Source organism: Lissotriton vulgaris, chromosome 6, assembly GCF_964263255.1.
Source record: "Lissotriton vulgaris chromosome 6, aLisVul1.2, whole genome shotgun sequence".
NCBI lineage: Eukaryota > Metazoa > Chordata > Amphibia > Caudata > Salamandridae > Lissotriton > Lissotriton vulgaris.
In genome coordinates this window covers 705,000,068-705,023,226 of record NC_141694.1, presented here as the reverse complement: position 1 = coordinate 705,023,226, position 23,159 = coordinate 705,000,068, and the positions used below count along the sequence as shown (strand labels likewise).

General features: G+C 47.7%; 1 protein-coding gene across 1 annotated transcript in view; it reads right to left on the bottom strand.

The window, feature by feature from the left end:
* SEC63 (SEC63 protein translocation regulator) overlaps positions 1 to 23,159 on the bottom strand; it is a 611,233-nt gene that overhangs the window by 195,569 nt on the left and 392,505 nt on the right. Inside the window, exon 13 of the mRNA XM_086926685.1 lies at positions 19,723 to 19,870. Within this exon, the coding sequence (XP_086782811.1) occupies positions 19,723 to 19,870 (148 nt within the window). The remainder of the gene's footprint in view (positions 1 to 19,722; positions 19,871 to 23,159) is intronic.

The window sequence follows — 23,159 nt, the reverse complement described above, 5'->3', positions numbered from 1 at the left end:
AAAACCTGTGAAACCACTGGATGTACTCGGGTCTGATTAGGACTATGGCGTATCAAAGGTGGCAGAGTGGTTACCCCCGCACCTGCAGTCCAACTGCCCTATTACAAGGTGAAAATGGGTAAAGTAGCCTCCAAAGGAGTTTATTTTCAAAATTAAATTTGATTGTATAGATGAATTTAGGACAGGTCACTTAGTTGTCCTTAATGAAATCAATTCCAATGAGTTAAATCAAGTGACATATATCTCAAACTACCAAAACATAACAATACTTCACATTAAGACAATAGTTAACATAAAAACAACAACCAGTAGACATGTGTATAAGCAAAAAGGTAGATTTTATCAAAGTTAAATTTTGCAGGGAAAAATACAATAAACCAAAATGTGCAACACAGGAATACAGGACAAGTGTCAGAAAATTAATCAGACTCTCTGTATAGCCAGTGGAAAGCTTATCCAGAATACAGATGTAAACAAATTGTTCTTTCGGATAAAGCTGAAGGTCGACGTTTCGGTCTCTATGGGTAACTCGCTAAGACCATCATCAGGACAATACAAATTAATATTGTAACTCCCCGGAGGCGAGAATCACTGCAGGTATCTTATAGCTTTAAACTTTGGTGGCTTCAGTAGTAGTGATTATTCAATCTTAGTTCAAGGACCACCTATCGAAGTTTTTGCAGGGGCTCGGGTAATGCGTGGAAATGAATCTGTAAGCTTCAAAGTAGCGAAAAAGGAAGAGAATTAATGATCTCCTTGTTCATAACACACGTCAAAATAATCGCGGTATGATAACGCAATCGTCAAGTAATGAACGATCTGTTGAATTTCTAAAAGTTCAAGTAGCGGGGAATCTCTGCCGTCACTCTGTACATTTTGGTTTATTGTATTTTTCCCTGCAAAATTTAACTTTGATAAAATCTACCTTTTTGCTTATACACATGTCTACTGGTTGTTGTTTTTATGTTAACTATTGTCTTAATGTGAAGTATTGTTATGTTTTGGTAGTTTGAGATATATGTCACTTGATTTAACTCATTGGAATTGATTTCATTAAGGACAACTAAGTGACCTGTCCTAAATTCATCTATACAATCAAATTTAATTTTGAAAATAAACTCCTTTGGAGGCTACTTTACCCATTTTTATCTTTCACCCAAGCCCCCAAAGGTTTACTGGGTTGCTCACTTTATTCACTATTACAAGGTGGGCGGCAGGACAGCCACAACTGCCATGGATCAAAGATCCCTGGCGGTGTTGTGGTGGTCTTGAGGCCGCATTATGCTTTGCATGCTGCAGCGGCATCGCTAAGCAAATTACGAGTTTCCTCTCCGCCACGGTTGTGAGCCCGCCATGAAAACTGTGGCGGAGAGGAAACTCTTAATACGCTCGGCGGTGCCACAGCAAAATCATCACGCATATTAAATGTGGCGGAGAAGACACAAAGGGGGGCTTTTAGGGCCATGAGATTCATGCAGGGGGGCACATGTTGTGCTCCTGTGTGCATGTACCCCAGTTCCGGCACGGCATGGACTGCAGAGTCTATGTCATGCAGGAACTGTCTTTGACGCTCCTATTGCGGTGCCCTTTTTCAGAGGCACAGCTGTGGGACTGCCAAAGAAACGCATGCCACCCACGAAAAAAACTTGTAATCTGGCAGGCAGTGCTCAAACAGCGTTGGCGTGTGCGAGAGGGGCAGCAGTGTGGCGGACCCCTCCCACATACCAAAGTCTTAATTGGGCCCTCAGTGTGATTTTATTTCTCAACACCTTAGCAATAGCTGGTCACAAGGCTCTACTGGGCAGGGGAGCACACAAGTGTACACACATTCAGTAGGGTGGCTATTCAACCTCACCATGTTACAAATTGACAGTTAGCAGCAGCTAGACGGAGGCCTTCATAGCCACACCTCTGGGAGAGGTGACTAATAACCCTCATCAGGTAAAATGTGTTCAGTATATAAAACAGTTTGTGCTGTGTGTTTAGGTTTTCTTATGCTGTGCAAGTGTGGTAAGAGCAGTACCCTGTGCAAAGACATGATGCATGCAGCCCAAAAAAGTTCCCAGGGAAGGTAGGCTATTTCTCATTGCCTGACTTTGTAACCAAAGAGATCCCATTGTAAGTTTACCTGTATAGTTTCAGTCTATAGAACAAGTTACTTACCTTCGGTAATGATATATCTGTAAGAAACAGTAGTTAGTATTAGATTCCTTACCTTAGAAAAATCCCCAGGCGTCAGACTGGATCCGGAAATTTTTGTGTAGCAGTACCCTTGCTCGTCAGTAGGCGTCGTCCGCGGGTCCGCGTCCGTCGTCGTGATGACGTCGTCGGAGTACTTAGACGCTGCCTCCGCGTGCTGACGTCAGTTCTTAGACACAGCTTTTCCGCGCCAGAAACGCAGAGCCATGTTAAAAACCAACACTTGGGCCATTGAAACTAGGGCCCTGAAAGGGGATGACCTTAACCCTAGATATCGGTTCGCAGAACGGGGAGGATGGGTGGGGCGGTAAGGAATCTAATACGAACTACTGTTTCTTACAGATATATGGTTACCGAAGGTAAGTAACTTGTTCATCAAACAAGTTAGTATTCGATTCCTTACCTTAGAATAGATACCCCAGCAATACCAACCCGGTGGTGGGTCTGCGAACCAATAATCACACCAGAAAGTCCTGGAGGACGGAACGGCCAAGAAAGCCATCCCTCCGGTCTTGGCTGTCCAGGCAGTAGTGTCTTACAAACGTGTGCAGCGATGCCCACGTAGCTGCCTGACAGATGTCCTGTAAGGGGACTCCCCGGCCCAGGGCAGTGGTAGCCGCCGTGGGCCGAGTGGAATTGGCCCTCAGCCCAAAAGGAGGCTCCTTCGCCAAGGAGGAACAAGCCTTGATACACAAGACAACCCACCGAGAGATGGTCCGCTTGTGCACTGCCCGTCCCTTCTTAGCGCCCACGTAACCAACAAAGAGTTGGTCATCCACCCCGAACTGGCGTGTGCGATCTATATAGAACGAAATCGCACCTTTTGGGTCCAGACGGTGGAGCTGCTCTTCCTCTTTTGAGGGGTGCGGTGGCGGAAAGAAGGTGGGCAAGGTGATAGACTGCCCGATGTGGAAGGCCGTGACAACCTTGGGCAGGAAAGAGGGTCTAGTCCGCAACACAACCTTGTCCGGATGGGCAGAAAGGAAAGGATGTTTGGATGAAAGAGCCTGGAGCTCACTCACTCTCTTGGCAGAGGTGATGGCAACCAGGAAAGCAGTCTTCAGAGTAAGAAGGCGGAGAGTACAGTTGTGAAGTGGCTCAAAGGGAGCGCACATCAGATAGGTAGGAACAAGGTTCAAGTCCCACTGAGGCATCACAAACGGAACAGGGGGAAACATGTGCATGATGCCTTTCAGAATACGAGTTACAATAGGGGACTTGAACAAAGATGGTTGAACAGGAAGCCTTAGAAAGGCTGAAAGGGCAGAAAGGTAGCCCTTGAGAGTGCCCAGAGCAGAGCCCTACTGGGAAAGAGAAAGAAGGAAGAGAAGAACCTCAGAAAGAGGGGCAGAGAGAGGATCCACAGCCTTTGCTGTGCACCATGCCACAAATCTGTTCCACCTGCAGGCGTATACCGACTTTGTGGAGGGACGCCTGGCTGCCACAATAACATTACAGACTTCAGGAGGCAAGTCAAATGGCCTCAACTGTCGCCGCTCAATCTCCAAGCATGGAGGTGGAGACTGGACAGGTTCGGGTGGAGGACCGTCCCCTGCTGCTGTGTCAGAAGGTCCTCCTGAAGAGGCAGACGAACCGGGGGATCGACTGACATACTGAGTAGCTCGGGATACCAGTACCTTCGTGCCCAGTCCGGAGCCACAAGGATGACTTGGGCCTGGTCGCGTTTGATCTTCCTCAGCACTCTGGGCAGAAGTGGTATAGGTGGAAAGGCGTACAACAGACCGCAACTCCACTTGCGACAATAAGCGTCTCTGAGCGTGTTCCGCCTTGGAAATTCCAACGCGCAGAACTGATGACATTGCGCGTTCTCCTCGGTGGCGAATAGATCTAACCAAGGCTCTCCCCACTGCAGAAAGAGACCTAGCGCCACGTCAGAGTTCAGACGCCATTCGTGATCCATCATGCACCGGCAGCTGAGTTTGTCCGCCCTGGCGTTCAGAGAACCTACCAGGTGTTTAACTACCAGGGTCACGCCCTGATGTTCCAGCCACTGCCAGAGGCGCAGAGCCTCCTGGCAGAGGGTCCACGACCCCACCCCGGCCTGTTTGTTGCAGTACCACATGGCAGTGTTGTTGTCCGTGAACACCTGCACTACACTCCCCCAGACAGAGGGGAGGAAAGCCTTCAGTGCTACACGAATCGCCCGAAGCTCCAAAAGGTTGATATGGAGCCGGGACTCAACCGGAGACCAGAGGTCTCTGATCTCCGCCTCTCCCATGTGGCCTCCCCAGCCCTGGAGGCCGCGTCTGTCACAACTACATGCTCCGGTTGGGGAAGGGAGAGGGATCTGCCGCTGACCCAATCGCGGTCCGTGAGCCACCACTGCAGCTGTTTCGCAGTGCCCTCCGAGATCAGGAATGGTCGGACAGGTTGCCCTGATGCTGGGCCCACTGAAACTTCAGGTCCCACTGCAGAGCCCGCATCCGCCATCGGGCGTAATGCACCAGAAGGATGCAGGAGGCCATCAGCCACAGAAGCCGCAGCGTCAACCTGACCGAGACTCGGGATAAAGGCTGAAAGATTGGAATCAGAGCCTGAATATCCCGAACACGCAGTTCGGGAGGATAAACCCGAATCTGCGCCGAGTCTAGAACCGCTCCGATGAAGAGGAGCTTCTGGGAGGGGCACAGGTGTGACTTCGGCACATTGATGGAGAACCCCAGCTGGTGCAGGAGGCCTGCCGTCGTCTGGAGGTGGCTGACGACTGTCCAGGGCGAGCCCGCCTTCAACAACCAGTCGTCGAGGTAGGGGAAGACTGAACCCCTAACCTGCGCAGATGAGCTGCGACCACCGCCATCACCTTCGTGAACACCCGTGGGGCGCTGGTAAGGCCGAAGGGGAGCACGGTAAACTGAAAGTGCTCGTGGCCTACCGTGAACCGCAGGTAGCGGCGCTGGGCTGGCAGGACGGGGATGTGGAAATAAGCGTCCTGCAAGTCCAACCCTACCATCCAGTCTCCTGGGTCCAGGGCAGCTAAGACCTGAGCCACTGTCAACATTTTGAACTTCTCCTTCAGGAGGAAGCCGTTGACGTTCCGTAGATCCAAGATAGGGCGTAGGCCCCCTTTGCCCTTCTTGGGTACCAAAGAGTAGTGGGAGTAGCAACCACACCCTACTTCTGGCCCAGGAAAGTGCTCGATGGCCCCCTTGGCCAAGAGGGCCGTTCCCTCCTCCTGCAGAAGTCGCAAGTGATTCCCCGACACGCTGTGGAATTGCGGTGGCATGGCTGGAGGGGTCACCTCGAAGGGGAGGGAGTAGCCCCTTTGGACTATTTGCAGCACCCACCTGTCCATTGTGACAGTACGCCAGTGGAGGAGGTGATGGCGAACCCTGTCCCCCACTGGCGTCAAATGGGCCTGAAAGCACAGACTAGGAGGGTTTTGAGGCGGATGCTGCAGGGGTAGGTGTGGACTGACCTCGCTGTTGTCCCCGACCGCCGCCACGGTGGTTTTCACGGCCGCCACCGCGTTGGAAATTAGTTTGCGGTGCGTGGCTGGCAGCAAGTGTGGGGGCGCCCCTTCCTTGGCCACGAAAGGCACCCGTTTGCTGGCGCGGGCCGGGAGGCCCAAGGACTTGGCCGTAGCCCTTGAGTCCTTAAAGCGCTCAAGCGCATGGTCTGCCTTGTCGCCAAAAAGGCGACGGCCATCAAACGGCATGTCCATGAGTGTATTCTGGACATCGGCTGAAAAGTTGGCGGACCTCAGCCAGGCATGACGACGAATCGTCACTGTCGTTGCCATTGCCCTGCCCAGTGAGTCGGTGGTATCCAGCCCACACCGGATGGAATAAGGTGCCGCATCTCGACCCTCTGCAAGGGTTTGGGCGAGTTTAGCCTTGACCTCCGCCGGGCATTCTGGCAGCACGTTCGCGACCGCGTCCCACAGAGAGTGGGTGTAGCGGCCCAAGAGGCACGCGGTGTTGGAAGACAGCAGTCCCAAACTCAGGGAGGAGAATACCTTTTTGCCGTATTGCTCGTACCTCTTGGATTCCCGATTGGGCGGAGCCGTAGGGAATGCGGTCTGGGAGTTGGTGGCCTGGATGACGAGGCTCTTGGGGTGGGATGGGTGGACAGGAAACAAGGGTCGCCCGGGGCCGGGCGGTGGCGTCTGGTCATGTTCCTATCCACAGGCGGACCTGTAGCGGGCCTGGACCAAGTGCCCAAAAGAACGTCAAGCAAGGCCTCATTAAACGGCAGCAGAGGCTCAGCCGAGCTGGACTGCGGTTTAAGGACCTCAGTGAGGAGGTCAATCCTCACGGCCGCGACGGGGAGCTCAAGGCCCAAGGCCCTGGCCGCCCACGTCAACACCACACTGTAGGTTGACCCCTCCTCCGTAGCCACGGTAGGGGGTGAGACAAAACCAGTGTCTGGCGAAGTGTCCAGACCACTGGCATCCCCAAGTTCACCTGTCCAGTCCTGCTGGGACTGACCATCACGTGTCAGAGGGTCCTCAGACCCCTCCCAATACTCCTCATCACCCATCTCCTGAAAATCATGGTTGTCAAAGGATGGGGCCGGTTCGTTGAAGTAGAACTCTCCAAGCGGCATCGAGAGCGGCACCCAGCAGCGCCGTTCCGACGCCGGAACCGGATCGAGGGAGGCATCGGGGACGGCGTCACCGAGGTAGTCAGGTCAACTGGCGACGACCCAGATCCGGAAGAGGATCTAGCAGGGCCCTGCGGCGCCGGGCCCGAAGGAGTCTGTGGCGTCGGGGCACCCGCCGGCGTTGGGGCCGAAGCACTCGACCCGTTAGGGCCCCCAGACGGGTCCGCTGGGCCCGAAGGCGCCACGGAGCCCGTCGGAGGAGAGGGACCTCATGGCCATGAGGAAGCGCTTTATCTCCTCCGGCGTCGCTTGCTGCCCAGGGACCGGAGGGTATGAAGCAGGCCGCGATGCCTGCGACTCCGACGGAGCCGCGTGGGCGGTGTCACCCAAACGCGTGGGCGGTGTCACCCGAACCCCCGGCCGCGTCGCGCGAGCGTCAGGGGGAGGGGGGGGGGAGGGGAGGGGAGAGGGGGGGGGGAGGGGAGGGGAGAGGGGGAGGGGGAGGGGGGGAGGGGGGGAGGGGGGGGGGGTCGGAAGAGCGATGACGTCTCTTTGACTTCTTGTGCTTACCTGACGACTTCGAGCCTGAAGAGTGATGGTGACTCCCGGAGCTATGATGGCTCCGACCCCGCGACCGGTCCCTTGACCTCCATCCGGACCGGGACCTCTCGCGGCGCGGGGCCGACTGCCGGAGCTCGAGCCGATTGCGGGACCGCTCCCGCCTAGCTTTCGATGTCAGGGCTCGGCAGTCAGGGCAGGCCTTGTCGTCATGGTCGACGCCGAGACAGTGAAGGCACCGGGGGTGAGGGTCGGGTACTGACATCAGTCGGTTGCAGTCCTCACAGGGTTTAAAACCAGGCATCCATACCGGCACCGTTCGGAGTCGAAGACTTCGAAAATGATCGAAAGGGATCGTAAAAAAGTTAGTCAAAAATCGACTAAGGTACCACTTTTTCCGGATCTGCGCTGCTGGCGCAGAAAAAAGAAGAACTGACATCAGCGAGCGGAGGCGGCGTCTAAGTACTCCGACGACGTCATCACGGCACCCACGACGCCGACGACGGACGCAGAGCCGCGGACGAAGCCTACTGACGCGCAAGGGTACTGCTACACAAAAATTTCCGGATCCAGTCTGACGCCTGTGGCTATTCTAAGGTAAGGAATCTAATACTAACCTGTTTCTTTCAGATATGTACATTTAGGCCAGAAGTCTGACAACAAAAGTCTAAAAAACCCTGCATTGTTGCTTGGTAGCTCTGCTTGCAATCACCTGGAAATACATTGAATCCCTCCCACTAAAGTGTGTGCATGATGTGGATTGGAGCTCTTGTTTAACAGTCTTCTGTTTCCTCCCATTTCTTGTTTAGAAAAGCGAAGGCAATGTCTGGGAATCCACCTGCTCTTCCTGGGAATCCACATTTTCTTAATCTGCAGTACCCGCACCTTCCCCTCCTTCATGAAAACAAAGGAATAAAGCCCCTGAATTTTCTCTCTAGTTTGGTTAGCTGGGGTTTTAATTTTGAACCTGGCACCACAACTTAATAGGCCCTTGTTTCTCATTCTGATTACATACTTTTGTGTACCTTTGTCATAACTGGTGATTTTCTAACAAAGTAGGATGGCTCGGTGTGTTGAATGTTAGCTGCAGAAAGATGCAGTCTTCTGCAGTCATAACTGTGAATGTCAGCAAGGTCAACAGAGCCTTACATCCTTTTGAGGTTGTTAACCTAAATGTCATTAAATTGGGTAAAAGAGTACTTCCTATTTACAGTGCTTATAAATCATGTTAATGTGGTATAAAGGGATCTACAAAAACACGCGTATTTATCATGATCATTATTATAATGTTGGACATTTGAAGAAACACCGCCTCATCTTCACAAAGTGATACGTTATTTACCTTTGGTAATGTGCCACATGGTGGAGATCTATCTTCCTAAGGCTCGTATCTTTTTTAGCTCTCTCCTGGGACAGTATTAGGCACAGTGCCTAGTGGCGTGCACAGCATGTGCACCCCAGGTCATTACGGTATTACAAACGGGCTGAAGCTCATTCTGTAATACTGCAGCTAGTGTAGCAGGCCCAGGCTGCAAAAGTTTTGTTAGGATGTTAATTTTGACCTCCACTGAAGTCAGCTGTACATCCAGAATCTCAGCTGCCATAAGGACCACTGCTTTAAAAAAGGCAACGTCTTCCGTTGGTGGCTCAAGTGGCGACTCAAGTTCTACCTCAGGAGAGTTGTCAAAGCCTCTGGCAACCCCATGTATAAGGCATCCTCTCTGCAGTGAGGGGGGGAGAAGGCCATAACTATCATCATCTAAATTCTGGAGTGTCCCTTGAACAGACCCAAAAAGATAATGGAGCTTTCTTTTGCATGTACGCCCTGATACAGGCATCGAGTCAGAGAGCAAGACGATCAGTTATGTTTTTGTGATTTCATAGCACAACATTGGTCGAGAGTGGACGGATACTGATTCCATGTACGATATTGTAGCAGTAACTCCTGTTGGCATCGGTATCAGCTTTGATGTGTAAGAGACCAGAAGGGAAGCCAGCACCAGTGTCGGTAAGGGTCTGCAGCAGGTCCTAAGGGATCGGAATACAAGAGGACTGATCTGCCAGTGGTAACATGAGTGGAGCTCCCTGCCGTTCCTCAGTGCCCTTAGGCATGCTAGTGGGAACTGCAACTGCACCTACAGTCTAACATATGCCCATTAAAAGGTTAATTCTACTGCAGAGATGACCCGGGAAAGTCAGGGTATACAGGGATAAATTGAAGGGACAACTGCACAACAGCAAACCGTAAAGGCGAAAGAAACGGTTTGTGATGTTGTTGCTCCTGCTCAAGTTTTAGAAAGGCAGGATTATGTTGAATTCCACTTCATATTTGCATATTCATGCTTGCACTTAGATTTTGATTTACTGGAGGACTTCAAGCACAAAGTTGAATGCTTGCAACTTCATTTCAGCAGTGGCCCAGACAAACCAACACTTTTACTGGCTTTTTAATGACTATGGGGTTCTATGGACAGGTGTATAAGTCAGGTCACCCTAGTGAAATGCCTACTCAACTCACAGCTGAGGATGCAGGATAAGACGACTGCCCATATCCAAATTCGCCACCCCTACTAATTCACCCTCATAATCTGCTACTGTCATATCAGGTGTATCCTAATCAGACATGATGGCAGTGAAACACACAAACTATGAGAACTAGACATTTGTTATACCAAGGGTTCATGCTCAAGACCTAATAGCCTTTTCCGGCCAATTCTCAGCTTTTCTAGGTTAGTGACAGCTCAGCAGGAAATGACCCAAGATTAGCAGCAAATGAGCCATGTATGGCATCATGGTAGAAGTTGGTGTGTTTTTCTTCAATTTTACTTCTGCTCATATGGTGCTCAAGTAAGGAATTGCCTTCAGGGTCTCTTTTACCAATACGTAGCAAAAACTGCAGGTGAGAGCAAGGCAGACGGTGCCTGCTCCATGTTGGAATTGACAGGAGCACAAGGTGAAGGAGAAGAATGAAACATTTCCAAGTTTGCATGCTTTTTTCTCTAGATTGCTTACCTGGGAGAGGGGGGGGGGGGGTTATCTTGACAAAGCAGGCCTTGGCTATAAAAAAGTTGGTCTCCTTCTCCTTAGAGCCAGCGTATCCATCTGCACACAATAGGCACAGATCAATTACAATGTCTAATACCCATGCATAAAATGCATGAGGCGCAAGGGTCAGAAACAGAGAAGGACTTCTTCCAAGTGGAACATAGATAACGCTGGACACAACTTAGGTGTAAGACATTCTCTGGTGAATTTGAGGGCAATAAGGTACGGCTATTGTGGTGCTTTCCGAGACGTAGGTTAATAAATTGGTCAAAAAATATGGAGGTAGCTCAGAATGCACATCAGAGGAGTAAAGAAAAAGGAATTTACGTCCGGGTGAATTGTGGTGCCTAATAGATCCTTAATGTACGATCTTGCAAAACCATGTTGATCCGTGGTGAGCCAGCAGAAAGTGGGCACATGGTAGGGTTTAAATATAGAGCCTGGCACCAGGTTGGGCCCCGAGACAAACACCTGCTGACCAGGGTTTGGGACGCAGGAGGTTGGAAGCAGAACAATGCTGATGGTGTCAGTGTGTGTCTGGCTGAAAACCAACACTGCTGAGATTGGTTGAATTTGAAGGGAGGTCAACCTGGAAGTTGGGTGCATATTGCCTGGGGGCTGATTCTACATAAGGTCTATCCAGAAGAACATCCAAAAAAAACTGTTAATGATACCTTATGATTTATTTTGCTCCTAAGGACTTAACACATGTTTAAAAATACCTTTGTTTTTTCCCTAAATAATATCACAGTTAAAGTGAAGGTTTTGGAATAGAACCCAAAAACCCCTTAAACTGGCCATCTGTGGTTGGCTCTAGAAACCATAACTCATGACCCCGCAGTGAAAAAGAAAATAAGTTACTTACCTGTAACTACGGTTATCCAGTATTGGTATCTTTAATAGATTCATATGCCTGAATCATTCTTAGTCGTCGATATAGGAGTCCCATGGTAAAATATTCAAGCAGTGCTTTAAAAGTTTCATAGGCTATAATGGCCTTAAGCCATGTCAGTAGTAGCCTATCTATGTCTTTTATTTTTATTTTTAAAAAGGGCCCAATGTTGGAACTCAACCAATCCGCTCAAGGCACCCTCTCAGCAGAGGCAGGTCTGGTCAGATTTTCTAAGCACAAGTGGGAAGTAAGAATCCCAAAAGTAAAGAGAACTACCCCTATGGTGAAGATGGTGGGTTACATGTGAATCTATGAATGATACCAATTACTGGATAACCGTAGATACAGGTAAGTAACTTATTTTCTTATCCAATATTGGGGCATCTTTCATAGATTCACATGCCTGAATCAGAATAGCAAGAAGTACCCAGAATCATACTGCCGCTAGCAGACGGAGGGAGACATGTAAATCATAACCCCCTAAGTTACTGAAATAGAACAGTGACATTTGTAATCATGTAAATACTCTTTGAATTTCTGGAAAGCTTTAAAAAGATGCCTAGAAAAGAAACCTGCAAACTTAACATACTCTACTACTTAAGATGCATTCAATGAGCTTTTTAGTAGAAAAAAATAATAGAACCTTTAAGATGCTGTTGAACGTCCAGCATTATAAAGACTTACATTAGCGACAGATAGCATAGCAAGCAAAGTTATATAGAGGAGATTTATCCATGTGGCAGCACAGCAATTTTACTCTAATGTTACTCAAGCGAACAGAGCTGCTGATGTAGAAACTGCCCTGGTGGAGTGTGCTTTATTTCTTATTTTTAAAGGCTTGTTAGCCTTGTAATGATAGAAGTGGATTGCAGAAGAGGCCTATCTGGCAACCGTGGCTTTAGTTACTGCTGTTCCTTATCTGCCTTGTCCATAGGCCACTAGCAGCTGATCCGTTTTTCTTATATCTTTTGTTTTATGCAGGTAGATTTTTAAACACCTCTTAACATCCAAAGTGTATAGAGCCTGTTCTGCTGGACTAGATGGATTTGTAAAAGAAGATTGAAGTATCACTGGTTCTTTGAGGTTGAACTGCGTCAGTACTTTTGGGATAAAAGTCAGGTCCGTTCGCAGAGTTAACTAGTTGTCAGTGAAATGAAGAAAAGGTTCTTTGACGTTCAAAACTTGGATCTTGCTAACCGTCCTTGCAGAAGTGAGAGCCAGTGAGAGGGCCACCATCCAGGTGAGAAACTTGAGCTCTGCTTTGTAAATTGGTTCAAAAGGCTGCCTTCATTAACTGTGCGAGGACTAAGTTGAGCTTCCACTCGGGAGGGGGCACACGCACCGGTGGAAATGTACAGAAGAGGCCCCTCATGAATTGTTTTATAAGACTAGAAGCACAGAATAGGAACTTGGGGAGACGTCCTAGAATGGGAAATCACAGCCAGGTGAACCTTCAATTAAGAGAATGGGAGACCTGGCTTTGCCAAAGAAAGGAGATATGGCAAAATCAGCTCAGGAGGCGATTGAATTGGGTGAAGGTTGTTTCGTTGGCACCAGAAACAGAATCACTTCCATTTTAGGTGGTATGTCTGGTTAGTGCTGTCTGCTCTGAATTTAGCAATAACTTCCCTGCACTCCAGCGAGATATCCAAGTTCCTGAATTCTAGGAACTCAGGAGAAATACATGCAAATGAAGAGATTACAAGTCTGAATGGTTCACTTGGCCCTTCTCTCTCGTCAGCAGAGATGGGGATGGCTGTAGGGATATGGGCATCGACTCAGACAGCAAGAGAAGCTTCGGGAACCAGTACTGCCTGGGCCATTGTGGAGCTTTTAGGATCAGACGACAGGCTTTCATCTTCATCTTGGTCAATACCCTGGGAATTAAAGGGATGGAGGAAAGCGTAAGCATATATTCCCCACCATCACATTAAAAGGGCATTCCCTGTCGACCCTGGTAGAGGGAATTTGATGACATAATACTGGCATTTGGCGTTCTCCGATGTTGTGAAGAGGTCCAACTATGGCTGTCCCCACATTTGAAGCACTTTGTCCAGCTCTCACTCGGGACAACTAGACTGTGTTCTGTTTACCGTATCCGCCAGAGTATTGTGCAACCTCTGAAATGCTCGGCCTTGAATGAGATCCCATAATGCGTTATCCAATCCCATGGCTCCAGCGCTTCTTGTGATAGCGTAATGGATCGGATTCCCCCCTTGTTTGTTGACATAATACATGCTGGTCGCATTGTCCATACAAACCAGCACGAAGGAGCCTGCTAACCTCTGTAAGAAAGCCTGAAGAGGTAGGAAAATGGCTGTGAGCTCTAGCCTGTTGATGTGCTGATGCTTCTGAGCAGAGGATAATTTGTCCTGAATCTGTAATTCTTGCAGGTGTCCTTCCCAGCCGTCCACGGAGGCATCCGTTGTCAGAATATAATCTGGGATAGTTTGAAGGAAAGTATGGCCTTATACAACATTTGGTGCATGAAACCAACCTCGAAGTGCCTCTCCCATTTGTGTTGTGATCTCTATTTCATTCTTTGAAGGATCCTGAGGCTTGTTGCCATTGTTTTTGTTGCTCTTCTTGAAGAGGCCTCATTTTCCAGCCTGGCTAGTGGCACCAGATCTATGGCTGAAGAACACATCCTGAGCAGCGACTTGTACATCCGCACAGAAACTGACTTTTTTCTTGATATACTCTTCGCCAGTCGTAAGCTTATCTGTCTTTCATGAGATAGGAAGGCTTTGCATTGGATGGTATCTATGGACGTTCCCAGAAAGGATGTTACTTTACTTGGATAGAACAAAAATTTCTCTTTGTTTAGAGTGAGTCCCTAAGTTCTAAACATTTTGAGGGTAGGTGCTTGTAGCTTGAACGGCCTTTTGGGCTGTTGGTGCTTTGAGTAGCCAGTCGTCGAGATACAGGAATACTTGGAGCCCTTGAGATCGCAGGGCTGCTGCTACGGGCGCCAGGCACTTGGTAAAGATCCTTGGCGCCGATTTAAGATCAATTGAAAGTACCTTGTATTGGTCGTGGGTACCTCCACCGTGAATCTTAAGAATTTCTGATGTTTCGGATGGATGGGCATATGAATATATGCATCTTTTATATCGAGCGAGGTCATGAAGCCTCCTTCGTTTAAACAGCCTAGGATCTCGAAAAGCGTTACCATCTGGAAAGTCTGTTTCTTGAGAAACTTGTTGAGATTAGACAGGTCCTATATCGGCCATTCTCCAGCTTTCTTTTGTTTTAGGGACAAAACACGAGAATAAAAACCTTTTCCTTTTTGTGCAATCGGAACTTCCTCTATTGCTCCCTTGGTGAGGATGACCAAAGCCTATTCGCGTAATAAGTGAAGACGAGGGGGGGCACCCTTGGGTGGAGTAGTCGGCGGGTGCTGAATGAATTCTAGAGTGTGCCCAAAGGTGACTGCCTCCAGCACTCAGAGATCTGTTGTTTTTTTCGTGCCACTGGTAGACATAGCTGGAAATCTTTACACCCACAGGTTGGGAGGGGAGGGAAGCTGGTACCCTGGCATGATCATTGCTTCCTGCTTGAGTCACAACCTTGTTGAGGCCTTCGTTTGCGGCCTCCCTGGCGACAGAAACCAGCTGTAGATGACTGGCAGCATTGTAGGACCTCCGGTATTGAGACTGGTATGGCCGATACTGTTGAGCCCTCTGGTAACCTCCCTTGTAAGGGGCAAAGCATTGTCCTCAAGCCCTAATGAAGGCACCTTTCATTATTGCAGTGTGCCCAACGACTTTGCGGTGTCTGTCATTCTTAATCGCCAACAATGCCTCATCAATGTGCTTTCCTAAGGGGGAATCACAGTCAAAAGCCATATCTAAGGCTTTTGTATCCACCTCAGGCCTTATGGTGGTCGCTTTCAGCCATCCTTCCGGTCTGAGCACAGCAGCTCCCGCCAGTTGCCTAAAGCCAGTATTGGCTACATCAAGGACACAATAAATTGTTTCCGAAGCTGCATGCTCCCCTTCCACAAGTATCTTCCATGCCTCTTGTCTTCAGGGATGAGGTCTATTAAGCCTGCTACGTCTGACCACATCTGACGGTCGTAGTGGCCGAAAATGGCTAATGCATTTGCTGCCCTAATTGTCACTGCTGCCATCGAAGAGAAGCGTTTCCCTAAAATGTGGAGAAGCGTGGCTCAATGGTTAGAGCGGCAGACCCTGATGCAGAGGTATGGCCCGGGACCAGGGTTCAATTTCCGCCTCGGCGGCTCTTGGACTCATTCTCCACGGATGTGATAATTCTTGCCTCGGTGCCTAGTCTAATCATGGGTCCCACTCTGTGACTCTGGGCAATAGCTTGCTTAATCTGTACAACAGCCCCAGCAGCGCTTGGATGCCTGGCTTCACCTTGGGGGGTGCCCAGGAGTGGAAATCTCACAGGAAAGCCAGGAAGGGTTCCACAGCGGTATGAATACAGCGCTACGAGGCCTTAGGGTAGAAGTGCGCTATATATTCATTCATTCATTCAAAATATCCATCTTACGTCCTTCCTTATCTGGTGTGTGTTAGGAGTAAAAACAAAGGAGATGATGGGTGGAGTGTCGAACTCACCCCAAGTCAACTGATCTGGGTTTAATCCATCATCATTCTTTAACACACTCCGCCACCCCAGTTCAGACATGGCCATATGCAAATCAGTCTGACCCTGTGCCTCATGTGAACAGTGCAGCCCGAACTGCCAAGACATGTCTTCGCTGGACTGGAAACAAGCATCCTGGGACCGGTTTCTGGCTAATCAGCAGTCATTAGCCAGCCACTTTGCCACTGGATTCAAGCAAGCCGTGCTGATGATGGCGGATTAGCCAGAAACCGGTCCCAGGATGCTTGTTTCCGGTACAGGGAGGACAAGGCTTGGCAGCTCAGGCTGGACTGTTCCCATGAGGCACAGGGTCAGACTGATTTGCATATGGCAATGTCTGAACTGGGGTGGCAGAGTGAGCTAAAGAATGATGATGGATTAAACCCAGATCAGTTGACTGGCGGTGAGTGCTTTCAATGTTCAACACTCCGTCCATCATCCCCTTTGGTTTTGGTGTGTTAGGAGTAGCAGGGTTTTTCGAACGTCTTTCAGCTGCATGAGAAATGACTGAGTCAGGCTTGGGGTGCCCAATGAGACAAGATAGAGAATCCTCTGGCACCCTATGCGTCTCAATACGGGGTAGCACCGGTGGTATGGATGGTGGTACCTTCATAATTTTGATGCTTTCCTGCCATATGTAATCTATAATTGGTATGGAGCATACTATTTTTCTGGTGTCCTTGAAATCATATATAAAAAAAACATTTGGTCTGCTTGACCGTAATAGGCAGATGAAACCGGTTGGCTGCCCTCTGCATTAAATTATTAAATCCTCCAATATCCTCTAGGGGAGAATCCAATGGGAGATGCAGAGGAGGGAAGGGAGATGGTATCACATAAGTGTCCTGAGGATCAGGAACAGAGATTGTATCCAGCAGCTCACCTTCCTCTCTATCTTCACCCGAAGAGGATGCATCTGGTGCGCCAGGGTTAGTTGGCCCGGGGTCAAGAACATTCACAGATGTGATTGGCAGTTGAACGACCGGCGTACCTGGAGGATCTGATTGATGTACCAGTCTGTCTGGCTGACCCTGTTGCGGCGTGAACCGCTGCAGGTAATCTGCCAGCATTGCATGCAGATCCTGTATCAGTGATGGTGGCAGATGGGACATGTCCCTGGGGCGTGGCTCTGGCTGAAAAACATATGAATGGTAACAGTGACTTGGGGTCATATATCCCTGCTGGTAGTATTGCGACTCGTCATGGTATTCCTTATCCTCCTCATCATCTTGACAGTTTACGTGGCGCTCCGATGGACTGTGAGCCACACCATAAAGTCCATCATCTTCATCCTTTTCCACATAGCCCTCGAGCAGATGCAAAAGGAGGAAAGGCAAAACCTTGCTGAATTCTTGCATGGTTGGTCATAGAAAAGTTTTGGTCCCCAGAGTATCCGTCGAAGGTGGCGTCAACGGCGCAGAAACAACAGGAAAAGAAAATTCCATTGTTGACGGTGTCGTCAACAAAGGCGGGGCACTCTTAGACGAGTCGGTCGTCGATGGGATTTTAGCCGGCAGTACCTTAGTCGTCGAGGGAGCACTGATGGTCTTCGACAACGATGGAGTCCTGGTTGTCAACATGGAGACTCTCGTAGATGTATTTGAGCCTGGATTGCCGACGCCAATGTTGCTGTTGATGACTGCGTCGGTGTCGTTAATGTAACACTCATTGTCATTGATAAGGGAGGGAATGTAATCAACTATTTTTTGAGAGATTTTCGCCCCACAGGATCTCAAGAGTCGGCTCTTTGGTTATCTCCTTCCTTCTTAGAAGGCACAGAAGGTACAGACAACGCCGCCTCCGAGGATCGTTTAGCTTCTTTCTTTTTCTTTTGTAGGTTTGGAGTCCTGGTAAGGTTTATGATGTTTCCTACCCTAACCTGAGAAACATTCTTTAGATCTGGCCCACTTATGGGGTGTAGAGGATCTCTCACTCTCCTTCTCCGAAGAAGGCATCTGGTGTTTAGTGGTCTCAAGCCACAGTAACAACCTTCCCTCTGCCCTTGAGGGTTTTAGGTGAAAAGGTGCAGCAGATTTTGCATTCTCTCACCTCATGCCTTGGATAAAGGCAGTAAATACACGCTTTAGGTGGATCATCAACATGTACTGTTTTTTTGCCACAGGTCTTACATGGGCGGAAAAGGCCTCATGTCAGATATGATGCCAAAAGTTGTGAAAGTTGAAGAAAAAACTGAGTAGCACTCCAGAAGACTGCCTTCCACAAGACATGTAGTGAAAATCTGAGAGAACCTGCCTCTGCTGAGAGTGTTCTAGTGGGTGCTGGCAGCGGATTGGCTGAGTTCCAACATTGGGTCCTTTTTTAAAAAGGACATAGATAGGCTACTATTGACACTATGGCCTATGAAGCTTTTACAGCACTGCTTGAATGTTTTACCGTAGAAGTCCCATCTCGACGACTGGGAATAATTAAGGCATGTGAATGTATGAAAGATACCCCAATACTGGATAACTTAGCTTGACCCCATCCACTCACAAAAGGATTACTCCTGCTCTCACAATATTTATACAAATAAATGCCATATTATTTACATGTTCTAACAAATTACAAAAAAAAGAAAATTATGGCATATCAATGATAAGGTGACATGTAATGTCATGGACATCACTTATGATGGCATCTGTTAGATCGTGTGTGAAGTCATGAGCAGTCTATTTGGGAGGCAATTTATGGTTTTCATGACAGGAGAGCGAGTTCTGGTTCCAGTGGCTAACCATAATTTTCTAATGTCCGGGGGTTTGCAGTTTTATTTTGTAACTTCTCTGTAACATTTGTAAAGGAATAGAAATACAGATGGATCACTGTCAATAAAGCAATGTTTTTGAACAGATGCATTCCAAATCACAATGAGAGTGAAGCAAAGCTCACGTTGTCATTGTCACATGGGAAAGAGTTGGAAAAAAACCCAATTATTGACTGCTCCTCATCAAGAATTTGTTATGTATATGCCTACTTCTATTTTTCCCCTGCTCAGGTTAGTAGTGCCGTGGTGGAGAAGTCAAGGAAAGAAAATTAAAGAACCTCACTCTGCTCTCCACCCCATGCCGCACATAAAGAATATCTGTTGTAATGCTACCCACCCTAATAACGCTGTGGTGACATCAACCCCCTCTGAAATACAGAAAAAACCTGACTTCCTGGGACCCTCCCCCCATTAGCTCTAAAAGGGTCCACAAACAAATTCAAAACATACCCGGCATCCTATCAGCCTTCTTATGCTCCCCGTTAAGCTTTCTAATATCAATCTGAGAGGAGAGTGTGGCAAGTATTGACACCATTCTTCTGAGAGCTGAATGTAACCTAAAATTCGCAGTCAGTCGTGGTCTGCCTAGATCAGTGAGAAGCCTGGTGGGCAGCAGACAGTCATCAGCCTTTTCACAGATTTGCATGTGTTTTTTGTGACCCAGACTAGGCAGGGTAAACACCAGTTGAAACAAGCCCTTCCCTTGGTGTCTGACATATATTGGAAAGCAACATTTTCCTTCCACTGCCATGAAGTACAATCAGCTACACTTGAAACTTTAGCTAGACAAGCGAGATAAATCATTACAATAAAATGGCTACATTATACATTTCCTTCTTATAGCTGAGAAGTGATGTCACACATAAACATAAGAATATCAGAAACAGGTTGACATAGTTACGAAATCCCTACACTATAATATTTAAGTGTTCTGGACTGGTGTAACTACACGTGGTATTATATAGATGTTTAATAAACTAATATGTAGCCAATGAATACAGTAATAAGTTATTTGATCTATTGCATTAAACAAAAATAATTCCTAGTAGAAGACAGGGGTGCTTGTTTAAGAACTTAGTTTCTTGCCTACCTTGTGGCTTTATTTCCATGATGATGTGAGGAAAACTGCCAAGAACAGCCATTATTTCTTCATATTTTTCATCTTCAAGGAAATGGAGAAGATTGCGACGATCGGATTCTTTTAAGCTCACCAAATCCTGAATACTTTTAATCTTGTACTGTGGTATGAACCCAAACAAAGAACAAAGACCAAAGAGCATGCATCAAATATATTAGAATATGGGTTGGACAGCAAAGTTACTTGTGGTACACATACAAACTGGTTTTCCCAAAAGAAGCAAATAAGTGCATAGGATCCATTTAGTACAGGGAAGGAGGCTGAGCAAGGTGGGAGACTAGACCTATTGTCTCCAAATATGAATAGACATATCATAAAATATAATAAAGTTTATGAAGGCACAAAAAATCCAGTTAATTAATTTGTCAAACAAAAAGTCAATCAAGGCCAAATCCTCAAGTGCAATACTCTTTTATTCCACTTCTCCGATTATGCAATTAAACTTCAGCCCAGCCAATATGTGTTTCGTATAGCAGGATGTAACCTAGTAACTGTCATTATGAGGAAGAACACATTTGAATCACTAAACAGTGTTTGTAATACTTCAACACAGTATAAACACAATACCGCGAGTGCGGCAAAAAAACCCTCATATTTCATCTTTCCAAAATAGATCAGCTGCTAACGAACTGCCAAAACATCACTATTAGTGAAGTCATCTGCGTGCCACATTACCACTTTGTGCATCACCGAAGCAAATTTGTATATACTTTCTTACTTATGCCTATTACCCATCATTGGGTATAGGCCATCCCCCAGGACTCTCCAGCGATCTGTCATGGGCTCTTCTTTCAATCTGACTCCAGGTGTAACCTATCTCCTTCCAGTCAGCCTCGAGGCGTCAGCACCAGGTGTTTCTTGGAGTTCCTCTTTCGATTTCCCCTTGAGGGTTCCAGGTCAGGACTTGCCTGGTAATGTTTGATGCAGGTTTGCAAAGGGTGAGACCTATCCAGCCACAGTGTATTTTCATGAATTTTTCATGAGCAGGAAGTTGAAAAGCCTGCTGCCATAGGTCGTTTTTGCTGATGGTATTTGGCGAGTGGATTTATAGGATTTTCCTCAGACAGGTGTAAGAAAGGGCTCTGTATATACTGGACCAAAGTAAGGTACAGTGTGTACAGAGTCCACAGTCCCCAGAGGTTTGGCAGAGGCTAAAGTTAGATAGAACCTTACTCTCCAAAGTGGTAGCTTGGTCGAGCAGTTAGGCAGTATCAGAGGACAGCATAACGCATTGGTTATACACACTCAGTCAGTGAATGGTCTCACACACTCAAGAACTGAACTCTAAGCCAATTGTTTTTATCAAAAAATATAGTTGTTTTATTTTAGAACCAACAAGGTATCAAAATATACTTTTTTCAAAATGAATGCCTTTAGTTAAATACTTTTCAAATAGGCAATAGACTTCTTAAGTACAATAGCTACAGTGGTTGCAATAGGCAACACAATTTCATACACAATCCAACCCAAGGCTTCTTCACCGACCAACTCCAACCTTCTAAAACACCATTTCGGGCCCTCACCTGCCCTCGAGAACCGGCTACAGAGATCCACTAAAATAGACGCTGAGATCCCGTCACAGACTCACACAAGAATCAAAGCCCCCGCGTCCAGGGTACAGAGTCTCCCAGGTAAGGATGCTGAGATCCAGACACAAAGACCTTCTAGAACTAAAGTAGCAATGTCCGCTGAAGAAGCAGCGGATCTAGCCTCCACATACGACTCTCCACCCACAGCCTCCCCTAAATCCAAATTCAAGTGATCACAGGCTTCAGAAGAGACTACCCGCTCGAAAATCACAATACCCCTGCCCTCCTTCTCCACCATACCGAAAGCCCCATCAGGAAAGTATCCTAGCATAAAGAAGCTATCCACTAACTGCATGCTCATTAACTGTAGATCAGCCCCCAAGAATGCAACGGAATTAACAGAAGCCATCCTCTCTCAGGACTTAGACATTGCGTTCATCACGGAGACATGGCTAAATGAGATCTCTCCACCATGCTTAGATATGCTTGTGCCCCCAGGTTTCACCATCATCAACAAAGATAGAAAAGATCAACAAGGTGGAGGTGTAGCTATCATCCATAAGGACAACATCAACATCGCTGTAATGGACTCCTGCAAGTATAGCTCCTTTGAATGTCTTTCTGTCAACTTAAAGACTAAGGATAATAGCCCATTAGTCTGTCACCTCCTCTATCACCCACCAGGCATCACCCCCACATTCGGGGAACACTTATCCGACCTGATTGCCAATTGCGCACTCAGATACTAACAACCTAATCCTAGGTGATCTTAACCTACGCTGGAACGAAGCCAACAACACACTAATTCAATCTCTAAATAATCTCCTCTGTGACAATAATCTATCCCAACATTGCTCAGAAGAAACTCACAACAAAGGAGCAACCTTGGATGCCACTGCCCATCGAGACGCAATTACGACAGACGACATTCTTCCAGTGGACTGGTCGGATCACCACAGGATCTTATTCCACATCAACCAAAGAGTGCTATCCCTGCCACCTGTACAAGGACCCCCCCCCCTCCAAATGGTCCAGAAATCTCACCCAGATTCCCCTGGGAGTCATGGAAGAAAGGCTAAATTTGCTCCTACCCAGTGGCAATGATCTCCTCTCCACAACTGATCTCACCTCGCTCTATAACACAAATATGGTAATCTTGCTTGACGAACTAGCACCCCTGAAATTAAAAAATAAACAATAAAACAAGTCTAGCAATTCGGTCCACATCATGGTTCGACTCAGACATTGATTAAGAAGGGGGACAACTAAGAGCCACAGAAAGACCCTGGAGGATCATTCCTACTACCATCCATCGCGATCAACTCAGAACAGTCCGTAAGAAGTACAACAGTCCTATCAAGAACAAAAAATCCATGTTTTTCCGCTCCGCACTGGATAGTGCAAAAAACAGACCCAAGGAGCTCTTTAATATCATCAGACAACAAACCTCCAAACCCGATACATCCCTAGGACAGGCATCCAAAGAACGGTGTGACAACTTCTTCAATGATAAGATCTCCAAGATCAAGCGCTCACTGGACATCAATTGCACCTCTCTTCCCAATAGCTGCCCGGTTGGGGTGTTTAGTAGCGCTCCCTTTCCCATCTCTAAACCCTGATCATTCTTCCATCCCATTCCGGAAGGAGATAGTCAAACTAATCTCCATCTCCAAACCTTCATCTCACGCCCTAGACCAGGGATACTCATAGTACGGCCCGCGGGCAACCAGTGGCCCAGCAAGCCTTCCTGGGCGGCCCGCGGACCTTGTAGACACCCGTGTAAAAAAAAAAAAAATTAATTGTTTTAGCAAATACCGCCACAGCAGTGCGGACTCAAGAGACTCTGCTCTGTGGGGGCCG